General features: G+C 41.3%; 1 protein-coding gene across 4 annotated transcripts in view; it reads left to right on the top strand.

Moving 5' to 3' along the window:
- The window catches only part of Nsun6 (NOP2/Sun RNA methyltransferase 6), a 47,892-nt gene that overhangs the window by 360 nt on the left and 31,767 nt on the right, over nt 1–15,765 (top strand). The window contains exons 2-5 of one of the 4 annotated variants that reach the window (XM_008824124.3): nt 175–322; nt 3,440–3,595; nt 5,069–5,148; nt 14,407–14,516. In XM_008824124.3, the coding sequence (XP_008822346.1) occupies nt 248–322; nt 3,440–3,595; nt 5,069–5,148; nt 14,407–14,516 (421 nt within the window). In that variant the 5' untranslated portion in view covers nt 175–247. Of the gene's footprint in view, nt 1–27; nt 323–3,439; nt 3,596–5,068; nt 5,149–14,406; nt 14,517–15,765 lie in introns of those variants that run through there. The other 3 variants (XM_017795852.2, XM_017795853.2, XM_029559165.1) reach the window with 3 other exon arrangements.

The following is a 15,765-nucleotide window of genomic DNA, read 5'->3' as shown; positions in this document are numbered from 1 at the left end:
CCCCCAGCATCCCCCCAGCAACCCCTCAGCAACTCCCCTCCCCCGTAAGCATCCCCCCCACCCCCAGCAGAGTGGCGGAGCCAGGAGCCGTGGCGCATCTACACACCTGGAACTCTGGCCCAGTCTTGCAACCAGAACTGAACTTGGAACCGCACTTTGTGCTTTGGCTATTAGGACTCGGTTCGCTGGAATTAAGAAAAAAACGCCTCTTCTCAACCCTTTTCTTGGAGAATTTAAACAAAAAAAGATGTCTGTTTTTCCCAAGATATCTTTGAGACCTGAGGTTGAAAACTACCTTAAAGAGAGCTTTGTGAATAAGGAGGTAGGTCACATAAATATATTAGATATTTGCAGTAATTCAAATACCACTTTGGGGAAGTAGAAATAAATCTAAAGAGAAGTCTTACAGCCATAGGTTTTGTCACTGATCTATCTGAATATTTAAAAAACTAGGCTCTGCTACCTACTAGAGGAGAGATGAATGTATGTGTTCACGTTAGATGTAAGAAAGAACGAAAACAAGCTGGGCGTGGTGGCGCACGCCTTTAGTCCCAGCACTTGGGGGGCAGAGGCAGGCGGATTTCTGTGAGTTCGAGGCCAGCCTGTCTACATAGTGAATCCAGGCCAGCTGCAGCTACAGAGAGACTCTGTCTCAAAAAGACCAACAACAACAAAAAAAAAAAAAAAAGAAGAAGAAGGAAATAAAGGTTATGTGCCAGCTTGTACACACAGTTCTTAAGGGGTAGCAAGATCAGAAGGAAAAGGCCCCTGGCCTCTACACTCAAGTCCCATGTAGAAGATGGTCAAAGATGGTCAGGCTGGTGCTCAGGTGGAAAGGGCGCCATGTTTTGAGTGCTTCTTTAAATGTCAGCTGTCCGATTGTACACTTTTACACTTTTATCTTCAAGGTGTTTTGTTTTTTTGGGGGGGCGGGGGTAGAGTGTGATCTGTTCTTAATTTAAGACCCGAGATAACAGAGAATCCAAGAAATTCTATTGATCCAAACTGAGGTAGTTATCAAACACCTAAAGTCTTCAGGTAAAGAGTTTGGGTGTAAGGAAAGAGACAGTCAGATTTAGAATCTCAAGCTTTTTGTGTGTGCTAGTGTTTTTAAAATTGATGTGCATAGATTAAACTTGAGTTCCTCTGTGAAAATCGAGCAGGATTCAGAATATTTTCAGGGTTGTCCTGGAATGTCAAACAAGTGAAATCAGTTGGCATCATTTTGACACATACAAAAAAATGTTATTATTAATCACTGGCGCTACGGAGTGCAGAAGTTCCCAGTGACTGTTGATTGGCTTTCCATGGAAAGCTCATGCATGCTGTCTGTTCACCTGATGCCACCTCTAAGAAATTTTTATTTTTCTAAAAAAATTAAGGTCACTTCAATCCTATTTATTTCTGATTTTTTTTTTACATTTTCAAAAATATATTTTATTCATTATTTTTATAATATGTGTCTAAGTGTATAGCCTGCATGTAGGTAGTTACACCCTTATTGTGCAATGCCGGTGGAGGCCAGAAGAGGGCATCTAGTCCCATGGAATTGGAGTCATGGACAGTTGTTAGCTACCATGTGGGGGCTGGGAATTGAACCTGGGTCCTCTGTAAGAGGAGCCAGTGCTCTTAACAGCTGAGCTATCTCTCTAGCCCCTTCAATATGTTTTTGAAGCCAGGATTTTAATATTTGATTTCTACAACTTATTTCCAAAGATTATGTTATGGGGTTAAATCATTTAGAAAGAAAAAATATTTTATTTCAAAGTGGGTATATATATATATATATATATAGAGAGAGAGAGAGAGAGAGAGAGAGAGAGAGAGAGAGGTCCGGCATGCTGCATGCCCTTCATCCTAGCATTTGGGAAGCAGAAGGAGGCAGATCTGTGAGATCAAGGCCAGCCTGGTCTACATAGTGAGTTGTAGGCCAGCTGGGGCCACGGTTAGATCTGGAAAGAGACAGAGGCATTCAGCAATTATTCCCAACAGTTTTTAAAGGATGAACATTGTTTTACAAAATAGTCAAATATCTTTCTTTGACTTCACCACTTTTTAAAACCCACCAAGTATATGATTTGCAAAAAGAAAATCAACCCTTTGTAAAAAGCTTGGAAAGGAAAAGAATAATTAGTACAAACAAATTAAACCTTGAGAAACCTTAAATATGTTAAGCCTGGTGGAATCAGTAGGTAGACCGTGGTTTACAAAGGTTATGTGAGGCAGAAGAAGCCTGATGTGGTTTGGCTGCCTATAATCCCAGTACTAGGAAGGCTTAGGCCAGAGGACTGCTGGAAGGTCCAGGCCAGCATGGCTACATAGTGAATTCTAGGTTATGGCTAGCCTAGGCTACACAGTGAGACCTTGTCTGAAAAAAAAAAAAATTCTTTGAGGGGCTGGATAATGGCTCAGCAGTTAAGAGAACTTGATGCTCTTACAGAGGACCGTTTCAGTTCCCAGCACCCATATGGTAACTCACAACATGGTCGTTCCAGGGGATCCAGTGCCCTTTTCTGACCTCCTTGGGTATTAGGCACATACCTGGTGCACACAAAAAATAAAAATCTTTAAAAAGAATCCTTTGAAGCAAAGTGTGGTCATGAGGGGACATATTGGCCTTGAAAAGCCCTACAAGGGAACTTGGTACTTGGTCTTTATTCCTTCATTTTTAAAACAAGATTTATTTTATGTGTATGAATGTTATGTCTGCATTGATATAATTGTGCCAGATGTATGCAGTGCCTGTGGAGGGCAGAAAAGGGTGTTGGGGTTTTGATACATTTGTTTGCTATTTTTCCTGTCTTTTTTTTTTTTTTTTGTCTTTTTGAGACAGGGTCTCCCTGTAGTCCCAGCTGACCTGAACTCACTATGTTGACCAGGATGGCCTTGAACTCCCGGGTGCTGCGATTAAAGGCGTGCGCCACCACGCCTGGCTTCCTGTCTTTTTTTGAGAAATATATACTATTACACTTGATAATTATTAAAAAGGTGATGTCCTGGGGCATCTTTGCAGTGATCATATCAATGTTATTTATCTCCATATATTGGTATTTTAAAAGGCTTCTCACCAGTTTGTCTGAAGATATGTTAATAAGTAAATATAGAAGTCTGTAATATCTACAATCCTTAATTATGCTGGGTATTATTTTTAATTGTTAATGATTTGAAGTTCAGGCAATGATGTTTTTCTGACCTCTTTATACCAGGTATTTTCCTAGTTGCCTGTCACTATAATTAAACTAAAAACCCCGTGAAGCTTTACTGTATCCTTAGTGTTGCTAACACAAGCAGATCACCAAAATGAAATGGAACCAAAACATTGCTAAAAGATGTCTCATTCAATGGAAGAAATCTATAAGCATAAATCTATAAGCAGATTTATTTACTTTTTTACTTTGGATGGTGAAATTAGAGCATTGACTGGTTCATTCCACTCTAGGTTGTATCTGCTTCAAGAAAACAAGAAGCAGAAAGGAAGTTTGAAACTCTGTTAACTAATTTGTCCCACCCGCCATCATTCACAACTGTCAGAGTGAACACTCATTTGGCCTCAGTCGAGCGTGTGAAAAGCCTGCTGCATGTGGAACTTCAGAAGGTTTGTGTGATTCTGGTATGTTCCGTGCAGTTAGGCTTCTAGAGGCTGGCACGTATGCTCCAGTAAGAGTCTGTGAAGGACAGAATATTTCATTTTCACAAATAAGGAAACTGTGGGTCATGAACATTAAGTTGTTCAAGGCCATAGTAAGTGATAATGTTGAAACTTGAGGCCCGAAATTCTGATTCTAAATTTATTAATATTTAGGATAAATGTCTAAGCCCTATGAGCTTCATCATAAAATACGTGTGAGCGGATTCATTCATTCTGATCATAAAACTGTGGATATAATGTTTAGAATTTTTTAGTAAGTTGTCTTTATTAGTATTGATTGATGTAGCCCCTTTTCTTTTGTGTGTGTGAGTGTACTTGTGTGTATATGCATGCATGTTTTTGTATGTGGGGGTAGATGTACATGCCCGTGTGTGCACTTGTCCGTGGAGCCCAGAGTTCAACCTAGAGTGCCATTGCTTAGGTGCCATTTACCTTATCCACCTGGCTTTTTGAGACAGGGTCTCCCACCAGCCTGAAGTGCACCACCTCCCCAGTTTTGGGATTATGAGTGCGTGCCACTGTACCTGGCTTTGTTTTTTTCTAGCATAGGTTCTGAGCTTGAGCTCAGGTCCTTTTGAACCAACTGAAACATCTCCCCTCCGCGTTCCTTTCTTTTCCTCTCCTTTGTATCTTTTCACACTCCTTCTAGGGAGTGCTTGCCACACCCTGCTCTTTTTTCAAGTTGCAGTAGATCACCAGGTTACCAGAAGAACCAGATAGGGAGCTGGTGGGAGCTGTCCCAACAGTGTATACCTCTAGCCCTGCATGTATTTCCAGTCTGACCAGCCAAGGATAGAAGAGGTTATTGAAAATTCTGAACCCTAATAAACCCATTTTTTTCTTTAGTCAAAATTAGCATGTGTTTTCCAATGTAAATAAGGCAAACAATGGAGAAGTCAGAGTCGGACACGGTGTCTGCTGTGTATAATCTCAGCTACTACAGAATTGGAGACAGGAGAATTGCAAGTTTGAGATCAGCTTGGGTAATTTGGCAGATTCTGCTTCAAAATAAAAAATAAGACTGACTGGGAGTAGAGCTTAGTGGTTGAGTGCTTGCCTAGCTTGCCTGAGGCCCTGGGTTCAGCTCCCAGCACCTCTCCCAAAAGTCAGGATATCATTAAATTAGACAGGAAATTTTTTGAGATCTGTTTATCTCATTTAAAAAATTTTAAAAACAGGATCTCACTATGTAGACCAGGCTGGCCTTGAACTCACAGAGACCTGCCTGTCTCTACCTCCCATGTGTTGGGATTAAAGGTATGGCACCACGCCCAGGGATAAGTTTATTTTATAGTATTCCATGGAGTAAGGCCTAAATCCAGGTGCCTGCTGTGGTAGATAGTGACACTGACAAGCCCCATGAAGTTGATAAAATACATTGATTACTTTATAATTTTATGTGTTTTTTTTCTTGAACAGCAGTTCAATGGATTAAGTGTTCCCATTCTTCAACATCCGGACCTTCCAGATGTCTTACTTATTCCTGTGATTGGACCTAGGTTTGTGACTGTTTCATTTTCCCATTATTATTCAATAAAACTTGCCCCAAGATCTTTCTTGACAGTACTGTGGCATTCCTAGCAACTTTACATACACAAGAGTCTCATATTGGTCATCATAGTACTTCCTGTGACAGCTTGAAACACATTCGTGCTTCATGATCTGTCACAGGAAGCAGTGTGCTGGAGGACCAGGAATGGGCTAAGTACCTTGAGAATAGCGTATTTTATTTTTAAAAAATATTTTATTTATTATTTTCATTTTATGGGCATGAGTATATTGCCTGTGTGTATGTAAGTGCTCCAGTGTTGTGCAATGCCCACGGTGGTCAAAAGAGGGCATCAGATCCCCTAGAACTGAAGTTACGGACAGTTGTTAGCTACCATGTGAGTGTTGAGAATCAAACCTGGGTCCTCTGCTAGAACAGCCAGTTCTCTTAACCACTGAGCCATCTCCTCAGCCCCCGAGAGTAACAACTTTTAGATCTTGTTACTGTAGTGATTGGTTTTCTTTTCATTTTTTTGAGATGTTTCCTTTTATTTACTTGTATTTCTTATGATAGTCCAGCAGGAAAAGTTCCTTTGAGCTACAACAAAAACATAAAGTATCATATTTCCTATCTTCATAACTGAAATGTTTGTAAAAGTTTCTACTTAATGATTAGGTTAAGTTACTGTGTACTAGATATGGCTCACCTCACATGTATTTAGAAGACATATTTGAAAATTGAAAAAAAAGGCTTCCATGTTATAATGGGAGTTCTTTTCCCAAGGAGCACAGTAAAGTACCAAGTTATGCTGTAAAGTAATTAAACGAGTTATAAATATAAAAATGCTTATGTTACTAAAGTTTTAAAGTAAGTTAATAGTAGCAAAGCAATAGTTTCATAAATTATAGTTTAGCCATGCTATGAAACATTACATGGTTTTTATGATGGGAGGATGTTTTTGAAGTACTTTTTTTTTGGTCTTTTTGAGACAGGGTCTTCCTATAGCCCCAGCTAACCTGGACCAGGCTGGCCTTGAACTCAAGAAATCTGTCTGACTCTGCCTCCCGAGTGCCGGCATTAAAGGCGTGTGCTACCACTCCCAGCTATTTTTATTTTTTTGCATGTATGAGTGTTTTGCCTGCATGTAAGTGCACCACATGCGTGCAGTACCCACAGAGGCCAGAAGAGGGTGTCAGAGCCACCAGACCTGGGGTTACACATGGTTGTTAGCCACCTTGTGGGTGTTGGGAATCACACCCGCGTCCCCTGGGAGAAAAGCAACTGTTCTTAACTGCTGAGCTATCTCTCCAGCCCCATACTGGGAGAATTTTATGTAGCAATATGAAATGTTTACGATCTATTAAATATCAAATACAAACTTCCACACAGGATATTTACAATATTTGCAATTGAAAAACATAAGACCACACATTTTTGTGTATTTACATGTAGAAAAGTGTCTGGAAGCTGTAACATACTTGATAGTTAACAGTGATTCACACTAATGATGCTAGACTGGGAGAAAGGGGTAAGTAAAAGCAGATCTTTCACTTGTAATATCTTTGTTTTATTTTTCACTGTAAGCATGTATTATTTTTACAATTAAAATTTGATTTTATAGGCTACCCAATTGAATATATACTCAAAATAGAGCCATGTTCAATGTATAGTTTGTTAAATGTTGCCACATATATGCAACTGTTTACCCAAGGCCCAGTCCGCCATCATGTACAGCACTTCCATCTGCCCAGAAAAACTTCCTGTACTCTTGTACCAGGCAGTTTTGAAGGAGTTACTAAAGAAGATCACAAACACAGGTCATTTGAGTTATGTTTTGTTATGTGGATGCAAAATTACAATTGATTAGGTTCACATTTGGGCTGTTTGTCATTCTGTAACAATATCTTTAATGTTTAAGTTTCTGTTTTAGTTTTATTTTCTCTCCACATACACGATGAGGTATGTAGGCTTGTAGGCTGTGTAGTCCAGCCTCCCTTCCAGCTCTTAATCCTCCTCCCTCAGCCTCTCTAGTGCTGAGATTATAGGCATGCACCAGGTAAATACCTGGCTTTAGTTCTTTTGGATTTTGTTTTTGTTGTTGTTAATGAATAGAATTTAATTAGGTTTTCTTTACTCTATGGAAAGAAAAGACAATTTTATGTATTGTCTAAATTAGTGTTGTCATGAATATGTGTGGACTTGTGTAAGCATGTCTGTGGCCTTAATTCATGTGACATGAACTGTTCAAAGATTGTGCTTGCTCTGGTCATGGACCCTATTTCACAGTGGCCCTTTGTCAGTAATACACTGCAAAATTATTTCTTTTTCCTGGTTTGTTTTCCTTTTTTCTCAAATAGTAATTAAAAGGACTTGCTAGGTACAGGATTGTGGTGGGGCCTCAGTAATTGGGTACAGTAATGCGTGGTATGTTGTAGGCATTCATTAAGAATTAGCAATTTGTGGGGCTGGAGAAATGGCTCAGCAGTTAAGAGCACTGGCTGCTCTTGCAGAGGACCTGGGTTTGAATCCCACCACCCACATGGCAATTAACAACTGTCTGTAACTCCAGTTGCAGGGAATCTGACGTCCTCTTCTGTCCTCCGCGGGTGTTGCACGACACGGGTGCACTTACATGATGCAGGCATAATACACATACACACACAAAAAAAAGAATTAGTAATTCTTATGTACTTCTAACTAAATTTATATTTCATAAAGTTTGCTATCATTTGTTTCCTAAAGTTAAATAATTCACTTTTCTTTTTTGTGCTTTTTCATTGTTCTTTCCCTCTTTATTGAAGTCCTTTTTTTTTTTCTTAGTGTCTTTGAAAATAGAGAGACATATTTGAAGTATTTTCCTTTTTTGTACCCTTCCTTATCTGCCTTTTGCTCATTAAGATTTTCCTTTCGGTACTACGGACGTGGTTCCATGTTGCAGGAATTCTTTCTAAAGATATTTTTAAAAAGATATTTTGTTTGTTACTTTTATGTATATGAGTGTATTGCCTGCATGTATTCAAGTACACTGGTGTTGTGCAATGCCTGCAGAGGTCAGAAGAGGGCGTTGGATTCCCCAGGAACTGGAGTTATAGATGGTTGTTAGCCGCCATGTAAGTGCTGAGAATCAAACCTAGGTCCTCTGTAAGAATAACCAATGCTCTTAACCACTGAACCATCTCTCCAGCCCCTAAAACAATTCTTTTGCATGTATATATGTACATGTATCTGTATACAGGCATCTCTATATGTTTGTAGGCGCACATGTGGAAGTCAGAGGATAACTTGTTGGAGTTGGTTATTTCTTTGCACCATATGAGTTCTGGAGACTGAGTCCCTTTACTCACTGAGCCATCTCTCTGCTCTTTTTAACTTTCTGATTAACACTATAGAAAGATCTCATTTCACAAGAGCTTTTGAGTTTGTGCAATATATAAGATGCCTGAGTGTTACAAAGATGAATGGGGTGTAGTTGTACAGTCTAAAGTCAGGTAGCCTTAGGACAAGTCAGATAGATTCGCAAGAACGCAAGCATAGCTAAAATGCCATTAGAGCATAGAATAGGATTGTCTGATAACTACTTGGTAACGACTTTGTTTCCGTTGCACTTAAAGATGAGTAGAAGTTGGGCTGACGAGACAAGGTGGCAAACATGCGCGATTTAGAAGTCGGCGAGAGCAGACTTACAACAGCATGAAAATCTGGTGGTTCTTGATGAAACTGATCAAATTTGGCTACTCAGTTGATTTTCAGAAGGGTGGGTGAAAGATGCGGCTGAAGAAGGTGGGATAGGCAGGTTCTGAAATAGAGGATCGTTTTGCTTTTCACTGAGACAATAGGAGCCCAAAAGTTGGCGTTGGAGTAACAGTTAGAGCTGTGGTCGAGAGATGTGGTACTCACAGGAGTTACTTAGTAGTACACCGTGAAACGCATTCAGCAGTTTTATTAGGAGCATTTTAAAAATAAGCAGGATGTTTTGTCATATTACAATTTATACAGCAAAGGCATTCATGAAATGTTTGCTGTGAATGTTATGTTTATTTCCATATATTTGGTATTCATTCAGCTTCTTAGATCAGGTTACAGTTGAAATGTCAAGAAATCCCTTTTTCAAGACATGAATTGCAAAGCTGTAGGCAAGTTAGGAAGCTGATTCAATCTTTTAGTTCAAATAATATATAAAAAACTTGATAATCGGAAATGCTTCTGTTGCCACGCACCCAGGAATGCTAAACAGAAAGCAAAGTTCCCAGTACAGAGCAAAGCCACGTGTGAGTGCAAGTGATGGTGAAGGACTTGGGAGTAAGAAGAGCCCAAACCAGCAAGAAGAGTGAGCTGACACGGGGAGCTGGGGCTCAAAAAGGAGGTCATTGCTGACCTTCAAAACCTAGGGTTTGGTAAAACACCAGAAGTGAGATGTACCTAGTAGTAAGTATAAGACGGTCATTATCTTATCTCTCTCATCATAGATTTGGGGAAAGAGCCTTGTGAGAATGCAGAACTGTAGTTCCATATAAAGCCTTGAATTTATATTCTTCCTACCCAAGTTGTCTTAGAACCTACAATCTGGAAAACTGACACAAAAAATTTGGTCTTTAGTCAATTCTTGAAAGGTTGGCACGAGCCAAGCAAAGCCATCTGGAGCTGTGTACCTTGAGTCCAAGCCACACACTTTTCTCATCACTGCAGACTATCTTAGGATCAACCCACCATGGACAGTAAACCGAAGAGGGAATTTCTCCCTACACTTTAACGACTAGAGCTATCTAGTAGAGACATAATTGTTTTCTTAAAGTGATTGAACATAAATGACCTAAGAGGAAAAAGACTTTACAGTGACCTTATAAAATGAAATGTCAGTGAAATTAAAAATTGCTGCACAAGTTAAATTTAGACCCAGCCTTTAAGTTACTGAATTAGGTGGTGCCTGAGGAGATACCAGAATGCAGCAGGCTGTGAACTCTGATGTGAAAGTGAAATTGAATACTGAAGGACCAGGCAGTTTGAGTCCCAGGTGTAAAGAATAGAAATAATGGGCCAAAGGCAGTGGGAAGAAAATGTAAGGATGAGGAATTTTCCAGAATCAATGAAAGACCACTTTAGGAATAGAAGCCTGAAGTCTCAGATGAGAATGTGAATACGTCTGTGTGTAGATACGATGGAACTACAACAACGCTGTAAAATAAAGATGTGAAGCAAAGGCAAAGACAGGTGCCTGTGTCAGTGGTTAAGGAGGTCACATGACGGCTGACAGGATGGGCTCAGGAGGCCTATCAGATTGAGGCAGCATGATGCTGGGGAACGCCGCGAATATCAGGCCTATGAAAAAGGGGGTTTAGGGTCTGTGCTGTGTCTGATAGTTAGTGAAGAACAGAAGTTTATTCCCCATAGTTCTAGAGATGAAGGTTCAGACGATTGACTTTCCTGCCACAGCCTCACAAGATGAAGGGTATAAGAACAAGAGAGAGGGAGCCATTTCTGTGAGTCCCCTTATAGCAGTGTTAGTCCACTTACGAGGGCAGAGGTCCCATACCCCCCCAGTACTGCTGTATGGAACATTAAAATTGATAACATGTGACTTTAGAGAGAAACATGTAGACCGTAGCTCTGAGACTTCTAGTTTGGTTATCTGGGTATCTTATTCAAGACTGTGAACATGATGAAAAGTCCTGGTTTCATACCTAGGATTTAAGGCATGTGTGAGTGAAAAAAATATTCCTTAGGACTTGTTCAGTTTGGAGTAACTGTGGGACATCTCTTTACAGTTAAATCTACATGATTAAAAACATCAATTTAGAACTTTGAAAGGCTGAATGCTATTTTTTTTGTCTCTTTGGTTTTGGTGATGGGTCTCACTGTGTTTTTCAGGCTGGTCTCTAACCCATGGTTAGGCTGGTCTCTAACTCATGGTCAGGCTGGGCTGTAACCCATGGGCCCAAGTTGTCTTCCTAATTCAGCTTCCTGGGTGACTAGAACTACAAGCTTGTACACCATGCCTCATTCTGTGATTAATTTTGAAATCCTAAGATTGCCAAGGTGACTGTCAGGTGAATGATGGACAACGGTGTGCTTTAGAAGGTGGAGAGATGAGCCTCTTTAAGAAGTAGTGACAATGCATGGGACCAGGAAAGTGTGACATTGACCTGTGTAGTGAGACTCAATTATCACATCATGGAGGGATGATGGAAAACAGTTCACTGGGCAGTGAGTGGCGGCCACGCATGGGAAAGGAGCCAGACAGGAGAGCTTAGTGAACGTTTAGTGCTCAACAGTACTACTCAGAGCTGATCAAACTGGCACCTCTTATCTTTGAAAAGAGTTCCTGAGTATCAGAATGAAGCCTAGATCTTGTGGCCTAAGGAATGAGTGATGTGGGTGTGAGAAGTGGGTGGAGACCCAAAAGGTTGGGCAAGCATGTGAAGGGCAGCACATGGTAGCTGTCTTTGTCTGTTAATTCATAACATTCACAGTGGACCGTTTAACAACTTGCCACTGTAGAAATGTTGTAAACTCCTTTTGTAGTTTCATGTTTTAGTTTTAGAAGGCAGCAAAACCTGTTTTCCTCCTAATGTTGCTATGGAAACAGGATTGCTTTCTAAATGATTGCATACTTCTGCTACTCCCTTCCTTCCACCAGATGGACTTCTCTTTCAATATCTTTTACATTTGTTTAATTAATTAATTTTATTTATGTGTATGTGTGAGTGTATGTGCCCAAGTGTGGAGGTCAGGGGACAACGTTCGGGAATCAGTTCCTTCTGCCATTGGGCCACATGGATAGAATTCAGGTCATCAGGTTTAATGAGTGCCCCCTCCTCAGCCATCTCACAGGCCCGTTTCTTTTCTTTTCCCAAGTTCCCATTCTGTCTTTCCACGTGTTTTATAAACTGTCGCTCTGCATATTCTTTTCAGTTTTCTCTTTCTCATTTATTCAGGAAAAATCTGAAGAGGTTATGTGAAGTTTTTAAAGAATATATTCTGATTCTTGCTATTTTTCTTTTTTTTTTTTTTTTAAAAAGCTTGTCCCAGTTTGTTTCTCCATTGCTGTGACAAAACACTCTGACCAATACTTGGGGAGGAAAGGGTTTATTTGTCTTACATCTCCCAGGTCACAGTTCATCAGGGAGCCCAAGGTAGGAACTCAGTGCAGGAACCTGAAGGCAGGAGCTGGAGTACAGGCTGCTTACTGGCTTGCTCCTCTGGCTCCTACTCAGCCTTCTTTCTTACGCAATACAGGCCCACCTGCCCAGGGGTGGCACCACCCACAGTAGGCTGGGCCCTCTCACATCACTCAACAATCAAGAAAGTGCCCCATGGACATGGCCACAGGCCAGTTCAGTGGAGGCAATTCCCTAATGGAGGCTCCCTCAACCCAGGTATGTCAAGTTGACACTAAAGCAATCCAATACAGACCTCTATCAAGTTTTTATTAAAGAAAACCTTTCCAGGTTTACTTTTCCCAGTCTTCTCTGGAGTGCTTCTGACAATATCACCTGAATCAATGACAGCTGATATGCAGACTCTGCCATATTTTCTGCATGCTGTGCACAATTCAATATCGTGGCCACTGTAGTACCAGACACTAGTTTTCCCAACATGGCAGTTTGCCAACATGGGCAGCTGTTGATGAGGGTGACCAATTTGGCCTTGCCCTGTCTGGTCGTCTTCAGAGCCTGCTTGTATCCCAGCACGTACTTTACTCCTTTCATAACAAGCTGGTGCCTGGAGGTGATCTACTCCAGAGACTTTCCATCTTTGTGGCCGCCATCTTCCTGCCTTAGGTGCAGACAGCCCCCAACCAAGATGGCCGGGGAGCGAGAAAGGACTTAAAAAATGATAATAATAACAAGATTACATTGAAAAACTTTGTGTAGATTTGAGAATTTGGAAAGGAAATGCCAAATTCACATTTCAGCAAATGTGATAAATTTCACAGTGTTATTGAAGCTTAGTACTACAGTTTTGTCAGTAAATAATACTAAAAAAATTTTAATAGACATATAGAATTGAAAATTTACGTTCTAAAATACAATTGCATATTTTTAGTCTGAGAATTGTATCAGTTTAGTTATCACAGTACTTTTTTTTTTTAACTTCCCACACTGATTTTTACCTCTAGAAGCTCAATTAGGTGATCTACATGTTGTCAGGCACGGTGAAGGTGCTTTGAGGCTGTAGAAGATAATAGAAAAATGATGGAAAAACCTCATGATGCCTGAGAATGGGAGAGGTCCAGTGTCAAGGCCTGGGTGCCCGGGACCACATGACCACATGTAGAGTCAAGACCACAGCTGACCCTCAGGGGATGGGGCGAGTCCATTCTAGAGAGTCAGGCCTCTCAAGACTAGAATCTGAAAATGGCAGAGACCTCTCCTGTCTCCAGCAGAAAGCCAAAACAGAGGCAAAGCTCTGCCATGCATAACCTGGGACCTTAGGGGAGGGGGCTGTAGGGAGTGCAGCCACTCAGAGAAGGCTGAGACTGCTGCTCAATATCAGGAGGTCTTCCATCCTCCAAGCTGCTCCACCATCAGCCCGCCGCCAGAGGACTGTGGGATATTGACTCACAGTTGGGGACCAGAGTGCCAGGCTCATGGCGGGGGAGGTGGAGGCGGGGAGGTACCACAACTGCAGCTCATGGGAAGGGACCAGAGCTCCAGCTCACAGGAGGGGACCACAGCTCCAGCTCACAGGACGGGACCATAGCTCCAGGTTCACAGGAGGGGACCACGGCTCCAGCTCAGGGGACCACAGCTCCAGCTCACAGGAGGGGACCACAGCTCCAGGTTCATAGGACGGGACCACAGCTCCAGCTCACAGGAGGGGACCATAGCTCTGGTTCCCAGGATAGAACCACAGCTCTATGTGCGAATGAAGTCTGTTGTTATTTTTGTTAAGTAATATATATTTTTTATTATTTTTATGTGTATAAATGTTTTGCCCGCATGTATGTAAGTGCCCCACGTGCATGCAGTGTCTATGCAGAGACCAGAAGAGGGTGTCGGATCTCCTGGTGCTGGAGTTAAGGACAGTTAGCTGCCATGTGGGTGGTGGGAATCAAACCTTGGTCCTTTGGAAGAATAGCAAATGCTCTTAACTGATGAGTCATCTCTCTAGTCCTTAAGTAATGCATTTCATTCTTTGAAAATATCATACATTTATACAGTGTATATTGATCATACACATCCATTGCTACCTCTCTAATGAAATATTAAAAAATATGACGTTGGAGGAATATTACTCTGTTAAAATTTTCTTTTCTTTACATTCCTAGAAGGAATATAAAAAAACAACAGTGTGAAGCCATTGTTGGAGCCCAGTGTGGCAATGCAGTGATAAGAGGTGCCCATGTCTATGTTCCAGGAATTGTGTCAGCTCCAAAATGTAGGTATAAGGCTTACAGCTCTCTGTAATTCATGTGCATGACCAAAGGGAAAATTCATTATATTATCACCAAGGTGTACATTTGAAAAAACCTTTATTAGGTATTTTCTGAGCTTTGTATGTAGTTATCTTAGTTTGTTCTTCACTGCTGTGACAAAATACTCTGACCACTACCAACTTGGGGAGGAAAGGGTTTATTCAGCTTACATCTCCCAGGTCACAGTTCATCAGGGAGCCCAAGGTAGGAACTCAGGGCAGGAGCCTGGAGGCAGGAGCTGGAGTGGAGGAATGCTGCTTACTGGCTTGCTCTCCTGGCCCCTGCTCAGCCTGCTTTCTTATACAACACAGAACCACCTGCCCAGGGGTGGCACCACCCACAGTGGGCTGGGCCCTCCCACATCAATCAACAATCAAGAAGATGCCCCTCAGACATGGCCACAGGCCAGTCCAATAGAGGTAATTCCCCAACTGAGGTTCCCTCAACCCAGGTGTGTCAAGTTGACACTGATGCTATCCAGCACAGTAGTACAGCCATGGAGGATTTTATCCAATAAAAATTAATAAATTAGTGTAATGGTTAGTTTTTAAAAAATTTTTAATAACTACACGATTAGAAGAAGCATTTCATTACAGCTTTAACATATTCAGTAACACACTCCAGAGCAAGAGTACATCTCTTTCACACGTGGCTGTAAGTTTCTAGGTTCACAGTTGAATTAATACAGTTATATAATATTGAACTCAGTATAAGCCCTGTAAGACGTAAAATTGAATGAGTTCTTAACCTTTAAAAAAGATCTCCGTTTCATCTTAGACTGTATTGTTCCTTTCAGAAAGACTCATTGTTACTAACACTGAGATGTTGGCGCTTACATCTCTAATCTGTATGTATCTGATTATTACTAGTCATAATGGTTAGTTTTAAGTGTTGGCTTGGCACAGTGTAGTGTTACCTGGGAAAGGAGTCTCCATGAGGAATTGTCTAGATCAGGTTGGACTGTGAATTGCGGGATTGTCTTGATCACATCCATTGAAGTGGGAAGACCTCTCCACTGTGGGTGGTGCCATTCCCTAGGCAGATGATCCTGGATTGTGAGTGGAGAGAGCAAGATGAGCACTAGCACCCATGCATGTTCATGTGTCCGCTGCTCTGTGCCCTGACTGTGGATGTGACATGACCAGCTGCTTCAGGTTCCTGCTGCCCTGACTCCTCTACAACGGTGGACTGTATCCTGGAACTGTGAGCCAA

Source organism: Nannospalax galili, unplaced genomic scaffold, assembly GCF_000622305.1.
Source record: "Nannospalax galili isolate Female #2095 unplaced genomic scaffold, S.galili_v1.0 scaffold1569, whole genome shotgun sequence".
In the NCBI taxonomy this organism is placed as follows: domain Eukaryota; kingdom Metazoa; phylum Chordata; class Mammalia; order Rodentia; family Spalacidae; genus Nannospalax; species Nannospalax galili.
Note: the sequence above shows the minus strand (reverse complement) of the source record. Positions and strands in the feature narration are given on the sequence as shown.